This window comes from Orycteropus afer, unplaced genomic scaffold, assembly GCF_000298275.1.
Source record: "Orycteropus afer afer isolate SDZICR_OR568_19922 unplaced genomic scaffold, OryAfe1.0 scaffold00016, whole genome shotgun sequence".
NCBI classification, from domain to species: domain Eukaryota; kingdom Metazoa; phylum Chordata; class Mammalia; order Tubulidentata; family Orycteropodidae; genus Orycteropus; species Orycteropus afer.
In genome coordinates, this window is record NW_006921603.1 from 6,302,732 (window position 1) to 6,330,230 (window position 27,499).

Here is a 27,499-nt window from a genome sequence, read left to right on the forward strand (position 1 = left end):
ACCTTCCTTCCGAGGAGTGGCTGGTGGGTTTGAACCGCCAGCCGTCTGGTTAGCAGGCAAGTGTCTTAGCCACTATGCTACCAGAGCTGTGCTTAAGAGAGTGGCTAGGATGGTCAGAGAGGAACTGCATGAAAAGTCTTCTGAAATATCTGAAGGATTTTACACAGCAGAAGCAGATTTTTATTCTAAATGGTGCAGAATGTAACAGAGCCTAAATCAATGAAAAAAGCTACAAAACCAAATCAAACCAAAGTCATTGCTATTGAGTTGATTCTAACTCACAGAAACCCCATAGGGTTCCCAAGGTTGTAAATCTTTACAGAAGCAGACTGCCTCATCTTTCTTTCACAGAGGGTTGGTGGGTTTGAACCACCTACCTTTTTGTTAGCAGCCAAATCCCTTAACCACTATAGCACACCAGAGCTGCTTTAAAGCTATAAGGGGCTCAGGAAAATGAAGAATTTTCAAAGTCAGAGTTTTCCTACATGGACTAGGTTGTTTGTTAATTCATTTTCCATCGATTGAAATATTGGGCAGAGAGGCTCCTGGGCAGAGGATTCTATAGAGCTGTTTCAGCACTTACTGTCATTCAGATTAAGTGACCTTTAAGCAATTCCTTTCCACTTTATACCCTTCTACATTACGAAACCAAAAGCAATTTGAGTCCAACACCCCATGGTTACACCCATTAAGCAAGAGCCAAAATATTTAAAGAAAAATTGGTAAGTTAAAAGTTAAAATCTGCTTTTTAATTTCAAACTCTCAAGCTGAGATAAATCTAAAGGAAATGATTATCATCTCTAGTGAAAAAGCTGGATTAAATATATTGAAATTAAGAGATTCAAAATTTCTCCTTTTTGGAAATTATTTCACAATCATATAGATTATGTCACATATGTAAGGGTGTTTTATGTCCATTCAAACTTGGCCTCTCATCAGTGTGACTCTGTGGGATATTTTGTTAAAGGACCAGTAGTTTTTAGTCTATGATTGTCATATTATACTTCAAAAAAATTTCATCTGGGAAATATAATTTTTGACCTCATGAATGGTTACATGAGAAAACAATTTTTAATTTATCTCCTGCACAGAAGAAACTCTTTTGAGAATTTTGCACGAGAAGGCACTGAAATATAATACGACAATAAGGCATACTAATACTAAAATTCTAAAGATGATAAAAATATCCATTTGGGCATAGAACAGAGGTAAGTATATAGCTGAGGTTTTACAGTAAAAGAAAGACAAATGAGTAAAAGCATTTAACTGTTATCAAAACGACATTCATCTACAGACAGTGAGAAAGGTCCTCCCAGGTCCCTAAATGACCACCAAGGAATTAGTTCTTCTGGGTATGCAGTCCGTGGCCACAATGTACTTAAAAGTGGGCAGCCATTGTATACAGACAAGGTTAAACTGACTTTGGATCAGGTAGGCTTTTTAACTATTTAGGTTTCCAATGAAATTTAGGCAAATCAAAGAAGGAACCAATAATTAAAATAGAGAAGATTACCCAAAGGTAGAGAAAGATCAGCAACACTAAGACTGATCCAAGAGAAAATATCGTATGGGAGATGGCCCATGGAGGGAACAAGATAGAACATTGTTTAGGAGAGTCAAATGATTCAAGAGGGAAACAAACAGAATATGAATTCTACTTTATTAAATATTTCACGATTTCAGTAAAACTCCAAATTTTGCCATCCTTGTAATATTTATTCACTGTTTTCCAGTGGAACATTTAAATATGTAATTCATTAATATATTTCTACATCATGACCTTGGCAAATGCTTTAATGTTTAAGTAAGGCAGAAAAGCAAATAGTTTCTTTTAAACACATGACCTAAAACTACAGTCATTTATATTTTACTGTCCTTCATTAAATCATTACTGAAAATTCAAATTTGGAAAGCAGTTTTGTTCATACTGAGTTTTCATTATTAGTTTAAGATCAAAGCTCCTTTTAGTACAAAAGTTTACAGTAAATCCTAGAATAGTCATTTAATCCCTTGCCTGTAAAGATACTTTCTGTTATTTAAAAAACAAACAAAAAACCTATAAACATTGTCTAGAATTGAGAGAGAATAAATTTCTGTTGTTTTAAAACAAAAACAATTAGTTTTCTCTTTCTAGGTTTTCAGATATAAACAATAGACATATCAACTTTCTGCCTAAAGGAAACAAATAGAAAGGAAAAAGTCCAGATAATTAGTGACATTTTAACACTGGAAAATGGAATCAAGGAAAGATGGTTTCATGAGGCTAAAAGTATACAACCAGTAATACCAAATATGTGTTTTTAAAATTAGGTATAAATTACCTCAAAATAATATGAAAAGTTAGTAACTCAAGGAAGTGTTACATTTCAAAGACAGAAAAGAAGGATAAAGCTGGTAGTTAAGTTTCATCACAATAAAAATTCACAAATACCTTCTTCAACATCTGAGATATATTCGCCATCACTGAGCATTTCAGGGGCATTGGCTTTACGAACTGCACGATTTAAGCAAACAATGTTAAGCATATAAAATGCATGTTCCTTACACTACAACAAACATTTCAATGCTTCTAAAATATTTTTGCAATGAATTTTCTTCAGGAAACAGAAAATGCATAGTCACTCCTAATCATTATAAACTCAAGGGATGTTTCCATACCTTCATCATCAGACATATCAAGAACTTCATTCATTGTTTCTGGAACATTCATTTTGTGTTTCTCCGTGATAGTCTAGTAAGAAAAAAAAAAAAGCAGTCAGTTTAATGGAAGCAAATCTCATTTTTTAGCAAGACTACTCATTTTTTTCTTAAATAAATCAGTAAGTTCTATATGTAGGACTTGTGTTCAACATGGGGAAGCTCTCACTTATAAAATGGCACCATAGTGTTGTCTCTTTGTGGCATTAAGGTCTTCAACACCTACAGGGTAGTGAAAGGATATGAGGCAAAGGAATTCTAGTGACAAAGTACATCAGCCTAAAAGACTGAGGTCCTTTAGAAGGTTCTGCAAAGGAAAAGAGAAGAAAAGAGGTATGGCTCCTCCTACATCATTGCTGTACTTTTTCATGATGAACCTGATATCTCACCTCATTCCACTAAAGGTCTTGGCTGAATATAAGCTAAATGAATGACAAGCAACATGATTTGATTACTTTTGCCAAGTTAGCCGTTGATTTTGTCTTCTCCTTCTGTACATTTAAACTCTTAGAATAAACTAATATAAAGTATTAATAATATTTTTACAAGTAAGTATGTAAAAATATATTTTAGAGGTAATGTATTTACAAGATCATTTTAACCTCCTAAATATTTTAAAAAGCAATCTATTACAGAACAAATACTATACTTTTTGACTTGTGCTTTGATAACTTTATACCTATATAGATTATGTCTATCTAAGAGACTTAATGACTTAATGTTTTAGTTTTAAAATTATTATTTTAATTCTGAGCATATGAAAGGCTAATAGTGCAAAGAAAGATACACACTGAAAAAAGAGAGCTAAAAAAATCTAGTTTATTAAAATTATTGAAAGGTACAAATTCATTGTTTCTAATCAACAAGACTTCAATGTAATTTATAGCCTCCCTCCCCAATTCCAGTGTTGAAATAAAGCATTATTTGGTAATCCTTTATCATGTAATATAGTCATTAGGAATTTTTTTAAGTAAATGTCAAAAATTTTGAAAAAATTTTAGATTTATAGAAAAATCACAGACAGTATAGAGAATTCTCATATACCCCCTACCCCATTTCCCTATTATTCACATCTTACATTTATATTATATATTGTCATAATTAATAAACCAATATTTAGATATTATCATTAATTAAAGTATATAATGTATGCATATTTAAATTTTAAAATAAGATCCTTTTTCTATCCCAGGATCCCATCCAGAATTTTGTATTTTTATATATAACTCACTGCCATCAACTCAATTTGACTCATAGTGACCCCTCCTTGGGTTTCCCAGGCAGTATCTCTATGGAAGTAGATTGCCTGATCTTCCTTCCGAGGAGTGGCTAGTGGGTGTACATACACACACACACACACACACACACACACACCCCTACCCTTTTTTTTTTCCCTGATGACTTTTAACAGCCTTGAGAGGTATTGGTCAGGTATTTTGTGGCTTTTTCCTAATTTGGGATTTGTCTGATGTTTTTCTTACAGTTAGACTGGGGTTATATGTTTTTAGCAGGAAGACCACAGAGGTAAGGTGCCACTTTCAACACTTCAAATCAATGCACATACTATCACCATGACTTATCACTGGTGATGTTGATCTTGACCATCTGACCAAAGTACTGTGTTTGTTAGGTTTTTCTATTGTAAAGTTAAGTCTATTTCTTCCCTTTCTATACTGTTTACTTTGGAAGGAAGTCACTATGCACAGCCCACAATAAAGAGTGGGGACTTATGCTCCATCTCCTTGAGGACAACATAGTATCATAAATTATTTGGAATTCTTTTGCCTAAGAGATCTTTCTCTTATCTCTCATTTATGTATTCAATCACTTATTTATATAGTATGGATTCACAGATATTTATATTTTGTGTATATTCCTATACAATCATATATATCCTTTTGACATATCCCCATAATTTGTGTGTGTGTGTATTTATTTCTTGACAGGGGAAGCACTTTATCACTTTTTAACAGGATAAGATGCTCCAGGCATTTTTGATATTTTGTGGACTTCTTGTCCCACTCCTAGATTTAGACACATCTCCAAGGAGCCCTGGTTCCTTTATTAGAGAATGGTATTAGAAACCAGTATTTGGGCACTAGATGTGCTCGTTGCTAGGGAAAAGAGGATTTTAAACAGTGCAGTTTAGATAGCTTTGTTCATATCTTTTGGATATCAGCTTCTACCCATTCAGTTTCCTATGTCGCCAAGACTAATTTCATTTACTAAAACATCATTCTCAGAAGCGCCTCATCATACATTGTAGCCTATGGAAGATACATCCTTATTTTAAGGCTTTGGAAAAAGTGGTCTTCCTATGGTGACAATCGTTGCCAGAGTCCCAGTAACTACAAAATGTATGCGTCTGGTGGAAGCTATGCTACGTTTACCTAACTTCAGATCACAGACTACACCGTGAATTGTCAGTTCTCCTCTAATCTAAGTTACATGTAACCATCAAAACAGTGCTGACAAAGTGGTGTCTTAGGGTGAAATAAAGTCTCAAGTACCACAATGTTGGACTACATTTCAGAGACCTTAAATGACTCTTATTTTCAATCAACATGAGCATTTCATTTCCTGGGTGCCTCATTTGCTTCATTAGGTAAACTGGGCTTTTTCCATTGGTAGCATGAACTATGTCTCCTTCCTCTTGGAGCCCATGATAGGAAGTCACCAACCCAGCCAGCTGGTCATGTTGGGAGTGAAATGGCATGACTCTCACACACATTATGTCTTTTAATAGGAACCAGAGCCTTGACACCCTTCTTCCTGTTTTATTAGATTTCTTGACCTGTAACTTTAATTCCTCTGTATTTAATGTTACATTCTCTTAAGGCTTTTTTTTGATATCAAACAAACATTTTGAACTTTCCTCAAGGGTAAGAAAGTCGTTTACATTTTATCAAATAAGTTTGTACTCCAAACCACCATAAACATTTTTAATGCTTCAACTCTCTCTCTCCTTTGAATTATAAGTTTTATAAATTTATTGCAGTGTTTCTGAATCTTTTATAGCATTGTGATACTTGGCCATTATTTAATATCTTGTCCTCCTCCCTCTCTTCCTCACCATCACTTAAAAAACAAACAAATAAACAAAAAAACCCACTGCCATCAAGTCAATTCCAACTCATAGCAACTCCCATGGGTTTTCTGAGGTGGTAAATATTTACCGAAGTAGATTGCCCCATGTTCCTTCTGCAGAGATGCTAGTGGGTTTGAACCATCAACCTTCTGGTTAACAGTCAAATGCCTTAAGCACTGCACCAAAGCAAAAAACCAAACCCACTGCTGTTGAGTGGATTCCAACTCATAGCAACTCTATAGGACAGAGTAGAACTGCCCCATTGAGTATCCAAAGCTGTAAATCTTGAAGGAAGCAGATTGTCTATTTCCCTCCTGTGGAGCATGGCTTGTGGTTGCCAACTGCCAACCTTCCAGTTACCAGCCAAGCACTTAACCACTGCACCATCAGGCCTCCTTCTCCCCACCAGAACTATGTGAAGTATCTAGAAAATTAAAGTTAGTGAAGATTGTTTTAACTTTTTTTCTTGAGAATTTAATCATAGATTTTAAGAAAATGAAATAGTCAGAGGTGTCTGAAATCAATGTGTAGAAATTTTAGACAAATTGTCTCATAAAGTCAAAAATCTGCACTTGAAACTAGGGACCTTTACATCACTGATTTACTCTTCACAGACAATAACCTTCCAAATTATGGAAATAAATAACAGATGCATCCTTGCCTGTTCTGATCCATAATTCTATTGTGGGTCAGAAGGTCTTTCCTGAAATAGAATTTGGCAAGCAATCTTGTTGCCTAGGAAGTATAAGGAAATGCTTAATTTGAGAACTTTGAACCTTTGCTGTGGGTGCGTAAGGATGCTCCTTGCCAGAATAACTAATTAATGAGTGGAGATATTATTATGAGCCGCCTGGTGGCACAGTGGTTAAAGTACTTAACTTCAAAACAAAAAGTCAGTGTTCTGAACCCATCAGCCACTCTGTGAGAGAAAGAAGTGGCAGTCTGCTTCCGTAAAGATTTCCAGCCTCAGCAACCCTATGGGGCAAAGTTTTACTCTATTCTGCAGGGTTGCTTTGAGTTGGAATCGACTCCATGGCAGTGGGTTTATTTATTTATTTATTTTTTCAGTTTATGTTGACACAGTAGACTCAAAAATTAAGGCTTGAGTACAATCCCTGCCCCCCTTACTCCATTGGATCAACCTTTTTTTGTACAAAATGACTTTTAAAAACATTAGTGGCACATGTTTTTCTTTTATCTCAGAGTAAAAGTCTGAGACCATCTTTTGCAGAGACATTTGGTAAATAAATGTTTCTCCTCCACATTTTCATCTGTGTAGTCTCTCTCTAGGGCTCCTCAACCTCAGCACTGCTGATCTTTTGGGCATCTTTCTTTAACCTGGGGGAGGGTTCCCCTGGCCTCTACCCACTAGATGCCCATAGTTCCTCACCAGCTGTATGACCAAAAACGTCTCCAGACACTGCCACGTGCCCCTTTAGGGCAAATTCATCCCCAGTTCAGAATCATCATCTAGCCCATTAAAGCCATTATTTTCTTTTCTCTTTTGCAAATTACAAAATCTCTCTGCCATTACCGGGATTGCTTTTTAGTTTCTAAAGCCCAAACCAAACCAAACTCACTTCCTTTGAATCAATTCCTACTCACAGCAACCCTCTTTGGGTTTTGGAGGCAGTAAATCTTTACGGAAACAGAGTGCCCCATCCTCCTCCCACCGAGTGGCTAGTGAGTTTGACCTCCAACCCTCTGGTTAGCAGACAAATGCCTTAGGCACTACGCCACCAGAGCTCCTTTTCTAAAGCCCAGAGTCAAATAACTCAATTATTTGTTATATAATCAGTTATATCTGTAAGTAGCTATCAAATCATTCAACCCATGTTCCTGACATGAATCCCTGTGTACACAAAGTGATCTGAAGAAGATAATAACTCTGCCTTCATTCATGTTGCATAGTGGTGGAGAGAAAAGGAGGTGGAGTTGATAATTCCAAATGTTCCAGACTCCTAAATTTGCATTGTACGTAGTTAATCTGGGGCCTGCGTGTTCAGCCACGGAGTCAAGGATAAATGAAAAAAAAGTCTCTGATATGGTACAATATCTTCTCTCAATTCCAAAGTTAACTTGACCATGATGGAGTTCAAAGGGGCCAAATGGGGATAAAAGAAATGACTTATCGTAGAAGATGCAGCTTGTAAAATTGTGTCTGATGCAATAGGGTCTCCTGGCAAAGATGTACTTAAATTTTAACACAACATGGTATTGTTTGTTTTGTTAAAATCTTCAAAATATGGCCACTAGAGAAGAGAGCTCACAGTGGTCAAAAACAACTTTGACTTATCTGTAATGTTATATTTTTAACAATTTTTTTAAAACAATAATTATAAGGTGTCTATGTAACATTTGTGAGTTAAAACATTTTAATGACTAAGTTAAGGGTTGTCAACTTTCTCACATTACCAAGGAAGGATGTTAAAAAACCTTCTACTTTTGTTATCATTCCATTAAATTTTTTTGACATCAAAACAAATACATTTAGCTTTATATGAAGCTATAAACTCTATAGTTACTAATGCAACTTTTAAAAAGTTATTTTTAGTGTTTTTAATTTTTATTAATATTAGAGATGGCAGTTTTCCTATCCTAACTTGCAACCATGAAGTGATACCATTACAAAATATAGAGTTTAATCTCTTAATGGGGAGAAAGAAGGTTCATCTCAGAGAAATCCAGAAAAAACTACAATCTGATAACTGACTCTCAGGGTAACAAGGTTCTGTATCCATTACTTACAGTCGTCATCACGGTCTCTTCAGTGACTACCTTTAGGGTGTCGACCACTGAGATGTAGCCAAGGCGCCGGGCGATGGCCAGGGCAGTGTTTCCATTCTGGCAAGGGGAAAAACGCAAACAGGGAATTAACAAGTCTTCTTCCACACGCTCTAATGCCCATATATGTCCACGTGTCTTGACTATATAAAACCTAAGGGAATGTCTCATCAGACCCATCCCGTTGTCATACACGGAAACTGTTTCACTAGAGACATGCCTTGCACAAAACCTGCCTAACCTGTTTCTATTCACAGCGCAAAGTCTGGGCAGTTACACACAGAATGCAACAGACTTTTTAAATGTTGTAAGGAAGCAATCAATGAAACACACACATATTTCTTCTTGTATATGTACTTCCTAGTAGGTGGCGATGCGATTAGTAGCTGTTACAGTGAGAAACATGAAGCACACCTCTCTTTGGACAGCTCACAACAATATGGTTATTGTCCTGTTTTCCTCTTTCTACTACAGGCCTGGTCCATGACTATTAGTGCAAGTGTAAAAGCAACAGAGGGGCACAATGAAAAACGTGCACAATGAAAAACGTAGCCTAGGATCATCTTCTCCTTCCTTCCTTTGACCTGGCCCATAGCTCTTACCACAGTGAGCTCATTGGGGGAGGCATTGTTCTGAAGCAACACGTTTATTATATGTGTATGTCCCTGTTGAGCGGCTTGATGCAACGGCGTGTACCCATTCTGTGGAAGAAGATCACAGAAATGACTATGACTTCCTTTGATACAAAATCATTGATTTTGTTGCAAACGAAGAGGAAAGCAGTTTACCTTTGTTTTGGCATTAACTTTTGCTGAATGCTGGAGCAGGAAATTAACAATCTTGATGTTTCCATAATGGCAGCCCACATGTAGTGGTGTGTATCCCATCTGTAATTGTATATGTATATATATATTTAAAAGAAACATTATAATTGCTTCCATTTAGTAACAGCTATCCTAAATAGAAGCAAAATTAAAAACAGGAGTAGTTTATATATATATGTAAAATCACCTTTGATACTTCTGGGAGCTAATCTTAGATGTCAATAACAATACTATTTCATAGGTAAATAGTTCTTTAACTGCCCAAAGTTCTCTCCCATGTATCAGTTCATTTTATTCTCATAACAACTTTTCAAGAAGATGACGTAACTGACAGCCTAAATTGACCGGTTAAGTGGCTTCTTCTAAAGGGTTAGAGGAATGTTCTATAGACAGACTTGAACTAGAGTTTATTGAACATCCCACCCACTAAAAGCCTAAAATCTAGGCAAAAAATACAAAGCGGCTAAATGATAATGCAGAGCAGTAGATGATAATCACAATGCATGACAGAGATTGAGAGCAACATAAAAATATCAAAGAGAAAAAGACTGGTATGGGTTAGGGTTGTCTGAGAAGCATGAACTTGATCTAGATATATATGCTCTAGTTAATGTCTCTCTGCCTGCCTAGCAGAGGAGCCCTCCTGGTGCAGTAGTTAAGAGCTTGGCAGCTAACCAAAATGTTGGTAATTTGAACCCATCAGCTGTTCTGCAGGAGAAAGATGTGGCAATCTGCTTGGGTAAAGATTTATGGCCCTGGAAACCCTATGGGGCAGTTCTATTCTGTGCTACAGGTTGCTGTTGAGTTGGAATCAACTCGAAGGCAGTATGTTTTGGTTTTGGGTCTGCCTAGCTGAAGTCTCACAGTTTGAAAACCACTAATATAGATGAAACAATGGATTGTTTTTCTAATTAGTATCCACTGACCCCTTTGGGGATGTAAGTTATGTATGAAAATAAATACACCTAAGTATATATTTTTTCATCAAGATTATTATTATTTTTTTAAGTAAGGATATCCTGTGTTCTTTTCTAGGTGGCTATGCTGTAACAGATACAACCCCGTGATTTCAATGCCAGTGTTTAATCTCAGCGTAGGATGATGCTGGCAGTAGCAGATCACTGAAAGTCAGAGTGCTGACTACTGCAGCTTTCCTGAAAGTAGCATGGGGTTATTTCACATTTTCAAAAGTCTGTAGCTCATGTTTGACACCACTAATGTGTCTTTATGGTCACCACAGTAAATGGGTATATTTGAATTTGAAGAGGATGCCACAGACCACAGCTAGTTGTGGAGGATGAAGATACCTCACCAGAGATATACTAGACACCTGCCTCTGGTCAATTGTATTCCACAAACTGAGCTGCCAGTGTATTCCCAGTGAGCAGACTCCCACTGATAAGCTCACAATAACCATTGTGTATGAGACTGGGAGTCCTGGGGTGGTGCAAACTGTCAACATGCTCAGATGAAAATCAATAGGTTGAAGGTTCAAGTCCACCAAGAAGCATCCTGGAAGGCCTAGCAATCTACTTTTGAAAAATCAGCCATTGGAAACCTATAGAGTACAGTCGTAGTTTCATACACACATAAGGATGGCATGAGTTGGAATGAACTTGACTGTGCGTAAAACTGACAATATGAGATTGACTTACTACCCCTAAAGCCACTTCATCCACAACTATAAATATAGTTTTTGTTTGTTTTCTGACCAGAATTCACTTGCCTATTTTGCAGTGTTTTTCTTTTTTGGCACTGAATAACTTAGGATAATGCATTAGTGTTCAGAATGCTGCTTAGTAAGGGAGTAATGAAAATAGTTTTATCCAATCAGTTCTCAGTACAATTAAGCAACATTGTTCCCAAGTTCAGTGTAAAGAACACTGTACCCAAGTTAAAAAAAAGTGTTGAAAATATTTTAAAAATCTACATATTTACTCTTCAAATTTTTAGTATATATGTCTAAGTAATAATACAACAGTTTCCAATGGTGGTTGTGCTAAATATATTAGATTTCTTTAGCAATAGAACACTTGAAGTATTTTAATATATAGTTTTCATTCTTTCTTATAGCCTTCCATCTCATTCCTGCTAAAAGATTAAGTTATTGTAATAGACTACTGACTGGTACCTAGTATCTGGCCTCCCACAGCCGCCCTCCCATCCATTAAAATTCGGAGCTCATCTACTCCTCCTTCTCTCCCTTGTTCATTGAAATCTTTAAGAGCTGGTCTTGTGATGCTTCCTCAAACACTACAGTATTTTATTAAAATTATTTGTGTAGAGCCAAGATGATTAAACTTATTTTTAGAGAGACCAAGTTGGGTCTCTCCCACTCATTGAAGGTCACAACATTCCTAATAAGTAGCATCTTAAAAAATATGTGCAGAATGATGTGATTTGAAAAATTCTTTCCAACTAGCAGTAATACATTTTGGAAAGACTAACTAGCTTGAACAACAACAACAAAACAGAGCTCAGATAATTGGGCAGTGTTTCCTCTTTTTCCATTGCTGCCCTAACTTGTAACATCACTACAAGCTGAAGTTAGTCTTTTCTTTCTTTTAGCAACACTGAGTGAGGCTTCAAACTGCAGAAAAACACCCCCAGAGTCTTTAGTAACTTTCTTCAGTTTTCCATCTGTTGATTATGAAGTGATACTTATAAACACTGATCCACTGATCAAGCTGTTCTTCCCAATGAAGAAAAAATGAGTGAGAATAAGCTTAATGGCTAAGAGCATTGATTGTGAAGGCAGACTGAGTGGGTTTGGAACCAGCTCTGCCACTTACTCTCTGTGTGACTTTGGGCAAGTGATCTAATTGCTTGTGCCTTGGTTTATACATAATGAAATGAAATTTAATGAACAACACCAACCTCACAAAGTTGTTGTAAGGATTAAATATGCTCACAAATACTTAAACAACGCCTGGCACATAGCACGTTTTAGCTATCATTATTCAGGGCCTGAAACAGAGCCTGACATATCATATGTGCTCAATAAATATTTTAAAGATATAGTAAATGAAAGATTGAAAGAAATTAGCAGGAAGAGATCGTGGGAGTTGACTGTGTTACACTTGGCTAACTGCAAAGTTGTATTTATTTAGAAAGAGCAAACAGGCTCAAGTAGAAGATTCTGGCTGATATTTTTTCATCTGTGATATCATCCATAGAAACATATTAAGCAGCAGTCAGGCACCTCCTTACACAGAACAGCTTGTGAGAGATGGGACAGGAAAGTTCCATATTCTCCGCAGTCTCCAAAAAATGGTGGCTCTCTAGGAATCAGTCCTTGGCCTTCCCTGCACTCTGCACAATCTTCCTCATTACCACCCACAATTTTAACTTCTACCTGATTTTGTTTATTGCAGTAAGTATATTAAAAAAAAACAAAACAAAACAAAACAAAAAAACCTCTCTGCCGTTGACTCAGTTCCGACTCGCAGCTAACCCTCCTTGGGTTTCCAAAGTTGAACATTGCCCAGTCTTCCTTCTGAGGAGTGGGTGGTGGGTTTTAACTGCCAGCCTTCTGGTTAGCAGTCAAATGCCTTAGGCACTATGCCACCAGAGCTCCTAGTGTGTGTGTGTGTGTGCGTGTGTGTGTATAGACACACACACATACATATATGTATGAATGTATTACAATTTTTTTGTACTGATCCTGTCTTTTTAAGTAAAATTTTTCTACTGTCACATTAAACTAAATATAACTTCATAATATGCAGGTAAAGATCCACAGAAGACTATATTTTTTATGAATGGTTTTCTCATAAGTTTTCTCAGTATAAATGAGATTGAAAAACAGAAATGGGATATTTAACCCTGTGGACAGCAGCACAATTTAGATGGACCTGATTTGGTCCACTTAAAGTGACTTAGTCCTTGCCTTCTAGAATTTTATGCATATAAAGGGAGAGATAACTTAAAGAAGTACTTAATCTTTGTGGATGATGTGTATGTTTGTATAAATAAAATAATATAGGGTGAATATATTTATCATGAAGTTGTTATTTCCAAAGTAGCAGATTCTTTACTGCTGAAAGTATTCAAGATAAAGAAATCAAATTAAATTCAGTCTTGTCTTGGCATCTGTAACACTTTTTACTTAGTTAATTCATGGTGATACTTCTGTGTTATTAGTATCTTCAGTATCTGTTGGATACCTCAGAATATATCTATAAAAACCAAACCAAACTCACTGCCATCGAGTCAGGTCTGACTCATAGTGATCCTTCTTTGGGTTTCCAAGGTGGTATCACTATGGAAGTACATTGCCAACCTTCCTTCCAAGGAGTGGCTGGTGGGATTGAACCACCAGCCTTCTGGTTAGCAGTCAAATGCCTTAGGCACTATGCCAGCAGAGCTCCCCAAACATATCTATATTATACATAAAATGTTTTTATTCACAATATACCATTTAATAAGCATTCTTTTGTGTGTGCATGTGTCAACATGACACAGAAGGGTTCTAATTTTAAATAGCTAAAACAAGTTTAATATGAAGGAAAAGATTAAGCTCTCAAAGAAAACATGCAGAGAAATGAAATTAATTATGATGATAACACAAAACATATCTTTCTATTATCTGAATTTGAAATCCTAACAGTACATGACATTGATCAGAAATTTTAAATTTTTATTTGCTTTTTGCAAAGATAGCTATTTTGGTTATGAAAAGGAAAAGGAGAGAAAGAGAGAATAAATACATACATTATAAAGAATTTAGCAAGCAAGCAATACTGAATTAACCTTAAATTATCCTTGTCCATAAATTATACCTGAACAAAGTCGAGGTCACAGAGTACTGACAAACTTTTTACACACTTTTTTTAAAGTCAGTCACAAAAACTAATAAACGTAGGAGGCTTTCACCCTCTGCCCTTGGAACATGAATCTATTATAACAAGCAGTCAGTAGTGTTTCATAGAGCAATATTGATAAGGTCGGCACCTGGGACACTACAACCAGAGACTTGGGTGTCCTATGCACAAATCAATGTTTAAACATTAGGAATAAAAGATATGATTTAAGGTTTTTTTCCCCCTACAAGACTGTTGTTGCTTCCATACAGCAGCCACCAAATGACACTTCATACAGGTACATTTTTTCTGCATGTGGGGAGGGGATACCTTTGTCTGAGCATCCACATCAGCCCCTTGATTCACGAGGACTTCAGCCACATTCACTCTGTCTTCTTGAGCAGCCAGATGGAGTGGGGTCAGGCCACTCTGCAAAAGATTCACGTTCACAGTCATCTTACAGGAGGGAGTATAGTACACATAGCCATGCGTGAGGAGTTAATTTGTAAATTCTAGGATAACTGGCCCATCTTTCTACATTAAAAAAAAAAGCCTACACAATATGTTTACATAGCACACCATATGAGCACTGCAGTAACACTGCTATCTGTTGGAATAATGAAAAATCTGAACTATACTCAAAACTGGAGGGATTGGTGCAATGAACCCTGACTACTCATCACAGGTCCAATAATTATGAAGGTTTTTCCTTATTTGCTTGATCCATCTCTCTTTTCCTTTCTGTTCTTTGCAAAGCAATTTTAAAGTAAATCCCAGCTGGGAAGAAAAACATCATGGCATTTTCTTCTACAGTCTTCAATGTTCATCTCCAAAAAATAGTATCTTTTACAACATTTTGCAGACTTTTTAAACACATTATTAATGGTACTAGCTTTGGCAAAAATAATTAAAACAAAAATTATTTACAAAGTCAGGCCCCAGTGAACACTGACATATAATGATAATACTTTCTCATTTAAATATTAACACCCAAGGCATGATAGATATTGTCTGCATGTTGCTTCTGGGTCAGAAACATCATCTGTGAAATGTCACGTGAACCGTATAGCATGAGAATTTCCAGGCCATTAGATGGCTTATAACTTTAATAAGAAGATCTGAAACTGTCCCTACCACAGAATATGAAGGCCACATGGTTATTCTAATGGCCAAGAAAAAACCCCATTAAAAGTGGTTGTTGTTATTATGTGCCATCGAGTCAAACCTGACTCATAGCAACCCCTCCTCAGGTTTCCGAATCAGTATCACTACAAAAGTAGATTGCCCAACCTTCCTTCCGAGGAGTGGCTGGTGGGTTTGAACCTCCATCCTTCTGGTTAGAAGTAAAGTGCCTTAGGCACCATGCTAAAAGCCACTGTTAATTACAAAGGTGTTTTTTTTTTTTTTTTTTCTTTTCTTTTCTTTTCTCCATGAATAATATTTAATAGAAACTGAGTTGGTATAAGTGCTTGTACATGCTTCCCTTTCATCCATCATCAGCACAGATGTTAATTTCTTGGGTCCTGGACTGTTCTCTCTCTGCCTGTATGATCTGTGCTATGAGAAAATCAGTCTGTCCTATTTGGCAGAGGAAAGAAATGAATTAAAAGTAGTGTCAGGAAGGATACAGAGCACTCTCCACAATGAACATCATTTATTTAGGGGCTGCTATTCTGCCAAAAGGGAGCTGTGTTAGTACAGTGCTTCAAGTATTCAGCTGTTAACCAAAAGGCAGATAGTTTGAACCCACAACCTACTCCTCAGGAAAAGATGAGACAGTCTGCTTCTGTAAAGATTTACAGCCTTGGAAACCCTATGGGGGGAGTTCTACTGTGTCCTACAGAGTTGCTATGAGTCAGAATTGACTCAGTCGCAGTGGGTTTACTCCACAAAATGCTCCTTTGAAGGGAGGATGGCAAGACTCTAGTCCTCTGGTCATATTGTCAGGAGATACCAGTCTTTGGAGAAGATTATCATAAAGCACAAGGTCAGCAAAAAAGAGGAAGACCCTCAACAAGACCGACTGACACAGTGCCTGTGGTGATGGGCTCACGCACAGGAATGTCTGTGAGGATGGTGCAGGCCCAGGCAGTGTTGTGTTGTGCTGTACACAGGGTCACGATGAGTTGGAACCGACTCAACGGTACCTAACAGCAACAGCATCATTCCACCTAATACATTATTGGACTCAGAAAGAATCACTTGCTGATGACTGTTTAATAATATATATGGAATTCTGGAGGCAACTCACTCAAACTGAATAAAGAGGAAGTATGAAATGAAGGGTTGGTGTGTCCCCTTAAAATTCAAGAAAAATAAACCAGGCCAAAATCGGCACCACCCAAACACTGACATAATCATAGAACAATGTTCCATGTTCTACTTTAGAGGAAAGAGACTTTCCATCCATAACATTTTATAAAAGAGCCATGGTCATTTGTTCAAGTTTGAGAATTTTTAAAACTCTGAAGATATAATATACTTTACTGAGAGGTTCTCAGTAAGGTCTGGGAAAGGTATTTTGAGTATGTGTCCTAATTTCTCATTGTCTCTCCCTCCAACACCCTCCTCCCTCCTCCTCTCTACATTCACACACTGTCCCCATGGTTTACCCATCCGCTATCTTTGGCATGAAGTCACTTCTAGTTTTCCTCTCTTCCTTGTCTGGATAAAGAGCCTCATTGTCACATTCATGTATTCACTTTCTATGTGCTCCCCTCTATTAGAAACATTGTAATCCAGCATTTAAACTCTGTTTTCTTGTCTGTTGTTGCCAAGTCAATATGAGCTCTTTGAGGTAGAATTAAGGAAACACAATATTCTGGACTCAGAAGAAAAAATATACTCTATTTGATGCCAGAATATGCTTCAGTTTGAGAAAGCAAGGTCTTCTATCTCAGTAAAACAAGTTGCATTTTGTAGACAACTATTAAAAGGCTGGACTATAAAATTTGGAAATTCACAAGCTCAAATAAATCCAGGTGATAAAGAATATTTGAAATTGCTTGGTCATCCACACTAATGGTGAGACATGCATTCTTTTTAATGTTTAAAATGAAAAGACAGGAGAAAAATGAAACAAGTATACCAAAAACAAGATGAACATGCTCGTTCTGTAACGATCAAAAAGGATTTTCAATGTATTAAAACTGACAAAAAGTCTCCCTGATTTCCAGTATGTATCTTTTGATCTAAAGAATTTGTTAAATCACAACCTTGGGGATTTAGAATAGTGTAGAGTAACTTTTTTATAATCATAAAAAGTCTAAAATTAAGACAACTTTTTTTTTTTTTTTTTACTACTTAGAAGTAGGTACTGAACATCATCTTACTTAATCTTCATGGCATCTCTGTGAAGCAAATTTTGCTTTCATTTGCTAGGAGGAAACTGAGGCTCAGAGAGCTCACCTAACTTGCCCAAATCGATACATCTAGTTAGAGTCAGACTTAGGAATCAAACCCAGTTTCTGTGATTCCTAAACTCAGGATATACATGTTAGAAATACTAAAATTACTTGTTATTTGTCACCATTGACTGTTGCTATGTTAACACTCTAATCACTGCATTATGACTGAGAAATGCCAGCCACATTGTGCCATGATCCAACAGGAAGAGAAGTTAAATGCCTGGTTATATGGATTATCAGGAGCTCTGGTGGTGTAGTGCCTAAAGCACTTGACTGCTAACCAGAAGGCTGGCAGTTTAAACCCACCAACCACTCCTTGGAAGGAAGACTGGGCAATCTACTTCCGTAGAGATACCATCTTGGAAACTCAAGGAGGGGTCGCTATGAGTCGCAATCGACTTCACGGCATTGAGTTTGGTTTGTTTTTGTTCTTCTACACGATGCAACAGTTAACACACTTGGCTGCTAACTGAAAGGTTGTGGGTTTGAGTCCACCCAGAGGTGCCTTGGAAGAAAGGCTTGGGGATCTACTGCTGAAAAGTAGCCACTGCAAACCCCACAGAGCACAGTCTACTCTGACACACATGGGTTACCATGAGTAGGAACGAACTCGACAGCAACAACAACAAACTCACTGCCGTAGAGTCGGTTTCAACTCATGGGGACCATTCCTTTGGTATCTGAGGCAGTATCTCTACAGAAGTAAATTGCCCAATCTTCCTTCCGAAGAGTGGCTGGTGGGTTTGAACCACCAGCCTTCTGGTTAGCAGTCTTAGGCACTACACCACAAGAGCTCCTGATGTTTTGGGTGTATCTCAGACTCAGGTATCAATGAGAAATTCTGCAAACTTAATTTCTCTGGCATATGCAGTGGCAGGCAATGACTTCATTAGTATGTTTCTGACCAATTGTGGGCTGAACTTTCACCTTGCTTGACAAAACTCTGGTCCTTTTTTCAATGACAGAAGATATCAAAGATGAGGGCAGGTGTACACGTTTGAAGAGCTTAGTGAACAAAGTCTTAACTGCCAATTTATATTACAAAGACTAGATCTGTAAACTGACAACTTTTTGAATCTATTCAATAAAATAGGTACTCTAAATTTTCTTTGATTAAAATCAACTCTGAAGGCAACACTGTTTCCAATTTCTCTTTGTAACCACGGACTTAGAACTAGGACAGGCAAGGGGTAGTGTCCAAAACATGGCTGCAGAATCAATCAACAGACTATAATTTGCAACTTCTTATTTGCTGGGCTCTGTTAAGGTAACAATGTTGCTTTTTTAAATTAACATAAATTAATATTTACAAAGAACTTTTTCATGTTATTACAAAAAACGTTGTGGGCTTCATGTTAATTTGCAGACTTTGCATTGCTTATCTGTATCACTTTGCAAATACTGATTTACAATTCTATTGTTGTTAAACAGATTACTTTCAAATTTTTGCTATGATAAATAAAACTATGATACACATCTTTGTGCAGTATTTTATTATACACATTCTATTTGACCTAAATTTTTCATTGCTCTTTAATGACTTTCCTGAGATTGTGTTGTGATGTGTTTTGTAGAGAAAGGAAAAGGCTACCTTATTGCTCAAGTTCACATTAGCGTTTCTGCTGAGGAGCAGTGACACCATGTCCACGTGTCCTTCCTGAGCTGCAAGATGGACAGAAGCAATTCCTTGCCGGGTAACTGCGTTTGCATCAGCACCATACTCCAGCAGGGTTGTCGCTATGTCCATCTGGTTCTTTTTGGCAGCGATGTGTAGTGGAGTATAACCATTCTGTCAACACGAATCACTTGGTCACATGCCCAGGAACAAGATAAAAATGTGTACAGTGCATTTTCAAATAGTATGCTTTCTTTCTAGTGATTTTCTTTGCTTAAAAAATTGATTAAGTAAGCAAACACTGACAAGTCAAGCAATGCCATTAATGCAGTGCCCTCATATCTCCCACATTTCTAGTTAGGGAAAACATAATTCAATATAGACTGTTTAACATGAGAGAGTCAAAGTACCCATTGCTAATTGTACCATTGGTCTTCCAAAAGGACTAGATTTCTCTTTTACTGGGAAATATGTTAGTAGGTGCTCAATAATTACTCCCTTTATTTAAAATGGAGATGGACAGAACCCCAAATGGAAAACAACAAACTACATGGTACCACCGAGTCATGGTCATCAACCCATCTTTAAAACCCTATTTAATGGTCATCTGTGGTCCCTGAGTTTGTGTTCATTTGCTAACCTAACGTTCTGTTTCCATAAAAATTACAGCCAACATTGGGACCATAGTCGCAGGGGACATCAAGCTCAATTGGCATAACATACTATACAAAACATTGTTCCACCTCCTACTTTGGTGAGTAGTGACTGGGATCTTAAAAGCTGGCGAGCTGCCATCTAGATGCAACAATGGGTCTCTCCTCGTCAAGAAGAAGAAAACCAAAATTAATGGAAACGATCAGTCCTAGCGACTGGTACACCATCCGATCTGCAACCTATACAACTATGAGACCAGAAGAACTAGATGGTGCCCGGCTACCACTGTCATCCACTTGAAAGGGATGTAGGAGATCCTGCATAGAGAGGGAGAACAATGTGGAACAAAACTCAAAATCATTTGGAGGCAAAAAAAAAAAAAAAACAACAACGAAGGTGGGGACCAGGTTTGCTGGTCCAATAGAGCCTGGTGGAACCACTGAGACTATGGCCCCTAGCTGCCCTTCAGGTCTGGAATTGAAGCCACACCTGTGGTTTCCAGCTAAACAAAGTACAGGCATGTGAGTTAAACATTTATCTCAAGTAGACACATGCCCTGGAGAGAACAATTATGGGAGAAGGAAGGGCTGCTTATGCACAGGGAGACAGCTCAGGGCGCAGAAGAGTATGGAGGGATGGAGTTAACTATGGGGAGGAAGTGGAAGGGGAGCTGTTGCATTGTAAATTTTGGTCAATGACATGAGACAAAGTATATTATGTGAACTGCTGTATGAAAAGTGAATTTACTCTATAAATCTTCACCCAAATCAAAATCAAAAAAAAAAAAAAAAAAAAAATTACAGCCAACAAAACCCTATAGGGCAGTTCTACTCTGTAGGACATGGGGTCATCATCAGTTGGAATCCTCTGAACAGCAACAACATGTGTGAGAATTTTTGAATGGAAAGCCAATCTGTTCTGTAAAGTTTTACCTAAATCACACACTCACACACAATAGTAGTAATAATAATAATAAGAAGAAGAAGTAGTAATGAAATAGCAAAACTTTAGCTCACTTTCTTTGGACACATGCTCAGGAAAGACCAATCACATTTGCAAAAGCAGAGGATCAGTTAAAATGAGGACTGAGATGATTTTAACAAGAGAGACAATAATGGACTCAAACATACCAACACTCAGGCAGATAGCACAGAATCAGGCAATGTTTCATTCTGTTACATATAAGGTCGCCATGAATCAGAGCCAATTGGACAGCAACTAACAATAACAACAATGTTATATGTCAACTGTCTACCTGTAAGCTCCCAAAACAACACATAGCCTCATGATTCTCTGTCTCAGCTGTCCTATCAAGAATTCTTTTCCCAAACACCCCCACTGGGCCAGCACCCATCTATCATTTGAAGAATCAGTACAGTCTGGCTCTACATGAAATCTGGTACCTCCCCTCCCCTCTTAAGTCTACCTAACTAACTCTAATCAGAGTACTGGTTTCTTCTGCTTATCTATATGTTTTCTTTTGTTAAAATATAAACTTAGTGTGGGCACATATTTATCTTTGTACCTCTGGTGTGTCCTAATAACTGGCAGATGTTTATTAAACAAAGAAAGCAATTCTTGGAGTTTGAATCAAGCTCACTAGAGATTCAGGACATCCTGACACTCTTCTCTTAGCTGACTCCTGATGCTTAGCAGGAGAGGCAACCTCAACCAAAACTCCTTTGCCAAACTGACAAATTATTAATTAGCTGTAACTCAGGGGCTTTCAGACTTCCTGCCATAAGAAATGGCTTTGAGGACCTTGCCTTAGTTCACAGTCATTTTAGGGAAATGCAAGATTATATTTTGACGGGGACATGAATCCGAGTATAAAGTATGCCAAGGGCAAATTAGAATGACTTTTTTTTTTTTTTTTTTGTAAATAGACAAAAGGATTTAGAGAAAGGGGATTTTGAGGATTTGTATTTGGGAATGGATTCAACTCTAGACAATGAGTGTGGATGAAGTCACAGTCTTTCCAAGCAATGAGGGTGGTTTGGCAATAACCCAGAGTTTCTTGGGGTCTGCTGCACCACAGATTGGTCTGCCCACCACAATTAACCCTTGTATTGCATCTCATCTCCTAGTCCAACAGCATTTCTCACTTGAAAAGCACTGTGATTGACTGTACGAGATTTAGGCTGCTGAGTATCAAGCCCTGAAAGTGGAAATGTCACTTCCAGACTCTTCTGAAACCAGACTCTGTAACTGGATGAGCCTGGAAAGAAGATTTTATATTCCTATTTTTAGTCTCGACCTGTCACCATCTAGAAACCCCAGCTGCCCCGGGAAGCATTTGGGCCTCTGTTCAGACACACCCTACAGAGACCAACGCCTTCAGAGCTGAATGTGGAACTTTGGACAGAGCTCAACTCTACCGTGAGTGTTAAGAAAGGCTGAGCTGTTTCACCCTCCCTGCCCGACTTAAGAGAGAAAATTCTCAAAGCAACATCAAAACATGAAATCAACTTAGTCATATGTCTAACATTAACTAATTAGAATGGTAAATGTAAAATATAGTGAGGCTTTAACTTCTTATTATGCATCCCATCTCTTTTGTGCTTTTACTAATAACACTAAGTTAGTCACTTCTCAAGCCAAGTTAAGGCAAGTCAATATCGTCTCAGATACAACAAAATCCAAAAAACTTGTCACCATCTAATCAATTCTGACTCATAGCAACCCTGTAGGACAGAGTAGAACAGCCTTCATAGGGTTTCCAAGGCTATAATCGTTATGGAAGCTGACTGCCACATCTTCCTCCTGTGGAACAGCTTGTGGATTTGAACCACCAACCTTTTGGTTGGTGGTCAAGGCTTTATCCATTTTCCCACCAGGGCTCCTTATTTATATCATAATTTATAATTTTCCAAGCACGTTCACAACCTTCTCTACTGAGCCACACCACCAGATACATTGCACATTTTTATGGAAGAGAAATCTAACAATAAGTTAAGGCACACTATCCCTTCCATAGGTCCATGGGTGGTGCAAATCATTTATGGTTGGACTACTAATCACCCACCCAAGTGGCGATGTACAAGAAAGGCCTGGTGTTTTGCTTCTGTGATAATCACAGCCACAGAAACCTTATGGTGCTCAGTTCTTCGCTATGACATGAGGTTGTCATGAGTCAGAATCGACTTGCCAGGAAAGGGTATGGTTTAGCTTAGATTCCTTCCACAATTAGTGCCCAGGTTTTACCTGAACTCAAGCCAATGCTCCTTCAAGCAGTGTTCTGGTGACAACAGCTCTGGCTAGCATAGGTTATAATATAGTTAATGGGTCACAATACGTTTCTAGAAGGCCATATATAGGTAAGCAATACATTGGTAATTCTAAAAGAGTTAAGAAAGAGACAGAAGAAAGCATCACACACTCTAAGAGAACAAAAGGTATGATTTGAGGAGGAGGTAACACCGATGTCACTGCTGTTAGCATCCATATACTAATCATTTCCTATTGAGGCTTTGTCCCTGATTTCTCACCACTGTCAGAATTCAAAATGTCTGAGCTGCCCTGGAGTGGAGGATGCTATTTGCCTACCCTATATCTGTTCTCTGTGTTTCGCAGTAAAACAATCTACACTAGTATGCCAGCTGACAAACTACATTTCCCAACTTTCCTTGCATACAGAAGTGGCCAATGAGATTGGGTTTCCTAGGTGGTAAATCTTTCCTGAAGTAGATTGCCCCATGTTTGAACCGCCAACCTTCTGGTTAGCAATCAAATGCCTTAGGCACTGCACCACCAGCGCTCCTTAGCTTGGTGGAGATTCTGCGAAAGCCCTACTGCGCTGACTTTCCTGCCTGCTGTCTTGAAAGGGGACCTGAGCCCTAACAGTGTCTGGAAGAAAATCAAGGGAATGTATCTCAATATCCTGGAGATATGGAGCCAAAATTACCACCCCTACCTCCTGACTGCTTATGACATGAGAAAAATAGAGCCTTATCTGTTTTCATCACTGTACCTGGGTCTCTTCTCTAGCAGCTGAATCTAATCTCTACCTGATATAACTGGCTTTGCTCAGGAACACAGTCTAGACAAAGCCTGAGAACAGAACGACTGCCACAGAAGATCGGGACGGTTTGACATGCGGCAGAGTTGGCATTACAGTGGCTTTTATGCAGGCACTTGTGCTCTGAGAATGAGATTAATGTCTTACTGGTTTTGAAAGCCTGTTTTAGTTGACTGTAAAAGATATGCCTAAGATTAACGAGATGTTGCAACTAATGAATTACTTATATAAATGACTTATAATGTAATATAATTATGACTGCTTTTCAACTCTTTGTCAAAGGTGTTTTGCAGATATGGAAGGTTGAATACTAAGTTATGTTTGAGGATGATAAAGCAAGAAATTAATGGCAAATGCACCAACTCTTGCCCTACTTAAGAGTTACTTGTGGGTAGAAAAGGAGCTCTGGTGGTGCAGTGGGTAAGGCTTTTGGTTGCTTACCAGAAGATTGGCAGTTCAAACCCACCAGTTGATCTGAGTGAGAAAGATGAGGCAATCTATTTCCATAAAGATTTACAGCATTGGAAGTCCAACGGGGGCTGCTATGAGTCACAATCAACTCAATGGCAGTGGGTTGTGGGTAGAAAGGCAGATTGGATTTGGTATGTTACACTTAGTACTTTATAATTCCTGTCAACTCCAAACTGTTTGGGACCAGCCATGCTAAAATTATTACTCATGTGAGGAATGAATAGTTCACTTGCTAATTATTTATTGGTCACCTATAAATAAAATGGTGTTTTTTATAATATAGGAAAGATGGTCCGGGCTCAAAAGGATATTAAAATACACTAAAACAAAATGGACAGCCATTCAATTCCATTATACATTTTTCTCTCTTTTAAAATAGAGGTTTTATCAAAATTCAAGGCATGGTCTTATGATAGAAAGTGTGTTCGTCAAGGTCAAGAAGTGGCAGTTAGATGAAAACCAGGTTTGGGGTTTGATTCTGAGTTGTGGATTTAAACAGGCATATTCTGGAGCGTACTGGGCAGAAAATGATTAAGAAGTGCAGGTGATGGGATTCTGAGGTGAAGTACCTGTCAAAGGCATCATAGTCTCTAAATGAAGAATGTACCTGAAAACATTCTCTTCAAGTAGCTGAAGTAATCTAGAAGTGCCCGAGTTCACTATCTGTGGGTACAAGACATTTGATCTGAATGGAGTTTAAAGAAACTGCCCTAAAATGGAACCATGAAACAAATTTAGAAAAAGCATCAGGACTTTTAGAAGATCCTCTGGCCAATGGTATTTAGTCAAAGAATTTGTTAACCTGGAAATTTTGGCTCCTATCATTCCAGTATTCTTGGACTATAGCCTCCTGCCCAGTAATAGGGAATCTGTTAAAACTGTCTTTAAATAAACCCTTCTTTATGACTAGGCTATCAATTCAGAATACCAGAGCAATAACGAGGTACCATACTCTACACATCTCTTCTCTGAGAAAGCTAGGTTATCTACTGGTCAAAAACACTCTAACAGTAAGAATAAAGATTCTCCTTGACTGCTAACCAGAAGGCTGGTGGTTCAAACCCACTTGCCACTCCTTGGAAGAAAGGGTAGGCAATCTACTTCTATAGTGATACCACCTTGGAAACCCAAAGAAAGGTCGCTATGAGTCGGATCTGACTCGACGGCAATGCACTGCGTTGCATTAAGCAATAACAAAAACATACATACAAAACCTCCCAACCCATTCTATTAAACTCCTATAAGCAATGTGAAGGCAGTATGTGATGGCCAGGAAAACGTAATACACAGTTAATGAGTTTGAAAAATCTGAACTTTCTTGTTCTGTTGGGTTTTGTTCATGTTTTTAGTCTGGCTAGAGATTCTCCAACCTCCTCCCTTCCCCAGGCTCCAGGATGACCTGGATTTTCAAGAAAAATCAGTTGAGCAGTAAATATTTATTGAGCATCTACCACAACTAGTTGGCTAAATAGATGAAGGCATACATTCCCAAAGGAAGTTATATTTCTATAATTTTAAGTGGCACCTAAGCTAGGAGGGCACTGCAAACGAAGAAAAACTAGATATATCTATAGAGACCAAAAGACGAAGCCCGTAAGTCTCTTCATGCTGTTGAGTTATAGGTACCTTTGCAGCCGCATGAGGTGAAGCTCCTTGGTCCAAAAGTAGAAGGGCCACTTTCTGATTATCGTAGTGTGTAGCTACATGCAGTGGAGTTAGCCCGCTCTGAAAACACGTGCAGAAACAACAACCAGTGTCACGAATGCTTTAACATCAGAGGTCTAGATTTAGGAAAGTGGATTAAATTGGATGCAACACAGAACGTAATTTACATTACAGTTTCCACAATACTTGGGCCCCACCATTCATCTCCTGTTTCCCATGTGTTTTTCATCCTAGTGAGACTTAGATATGGCTTAGTTACCATCTGAGTGGTGGACGGTGAATATTAGCAGGCGCTTGTTTGGTTATTAGGGAAGTAGCCTGTTAGAGGGTAGGCAATGGCTTCGTACCTTCCCAGCAGCATCGGGAGATGCACTTTTCTGTAGCAGAAGATTGGCTACTTCAAGTTTTCCATATTTTGCTGCTACATGAAGAGGAGTAAATCCTTTCTGAAAAAAGAAACATGATACAAGAAACAATAGAAATGATCTAAGGTGTTATTTTTCTGTAACCGAAGAATCATTCAAATGGTGAAGGGCAGTTAAGCTTGTACTTAAGAACTAAGGGTGGTAGATGAACAGTTGCATCTCCTTCTCAACAGGGATGAACAGGACATGCCAGGATATCTAATCTTTCTCTCTCTGCTGACTGAGTTGCAGCATGCCACTAACTCTGGAACTTCTTAGGCATGTGAACAACATGAGGTTGGGTGGCTAGATCTGGGGCTAATTCCGGGGCCATTCTGGGGTTTCATGCTGAGGGAAGAATAGGCTACAGGGTCCCAGGCTCAATTTGTAGAACCTCTAGAAGGGAATGTTTGAGAAAATCAAGATTAAGTCAGGACCTCCTGGAATCTCTCATCACCAGATTGGCTTCTTTTCCTTGTTCTTTCTCTATTTCCCCATGTATACACATAGCCTTATGCATGCTCTAGTCTTTAAGACTGGGAGCCAGAGTATCTCGCACCTTTGCCACCACAGGTGATCCATAATGATACATAGTTCTATAAATACAAGGGAATTAGATGCTGAGAGTCGAATAGCTGATGCCCCTTCCTTCTACCCACTACAAGCTCCTTGGTATAAACCCGTCAGTCAGCATGAGCTATGAGGGAGGGTCCCAAGCATGAGTCAGAGACTGAAGAGTCATCAACACACAATCTCATGAGACAAAGCAGAAGGTCTGGGGCATCTCAAACCCCATTATTCTTTATTCTGTTTCACATGTTAAAAAAGAGCAGGAATTGGCATCTCAATTATACTGACGAGCCTAAGAATCATAGCAGATAAAGTCTGAACTAGTCATCAGTATTCTAGATAATTCTTCAGGTAATTGATGATATAGTAATGTTTCTTATCTATATCCAAATAAGACAGTACAATACCAGTTTAGATTCCTAAGATACGTTGTAGGCCAATTCTTCTTAGTGTCACACTTGCCAGATTTACAGAGTACCACAAGAGAAACGGACTGTAGA

At 38.1% G+C, this 27,499-nt stretch overlaps 1 protein-coding gene across 1 annotated transcript in view; it reads right to left on the reverse strand.

The window, feature by feature from the left end:
• Nucleotides 1-27,499, reverse strand: part of ANK3 (ankyrin 3) — a 382,716-nt gene that overhangs the window by 125,111 nt on the left and 230,106 nt on the right. The window contains exons 15-23 of the mRNA XM_042783328.1: nucleotides 26,373-26,471; nucleotides 25,987-26,085; nucleotides 19,194-19,391; nucleotides 14,526-14,624; nucleotides 9,358-9,456; nucleotides 9,172-9,270; nucleotides 8,534-8,629; nucleotides 2,659-2,731; nucleotides 2,432-2,494 (exon numbers count right to left, since the gene is read on the reverse strand). Of these exons, the coding sequence (XP_042639262.1) occupies nucleotides 2,432-2,494; nucleotides 2,659-2,731; nucleotides 8,534-8,629; nucleotides 9,172-9,270; nucleotides 9,358-9,456; nucleotides 14,526-14,624; nucleotides 19,194-19,391; nucleotides 25,987-26,085; nucleotides 26,373-26,471 (925 nt within the window). The remainder of the gene's footprint in view (nucleotides 1-2,431; nucleotides 2,495-2,658; nucleotides 2,732-8,533; nucleotides 8,630-9,171; nucleotides 9,271-9,357; nucleotides 9,457-14,525; nucleotides 14,625-19,193; nucleotides 19,392-25,986; nucleotides 26,086-26,372; nucleotides 26,472-27,499) is intronic.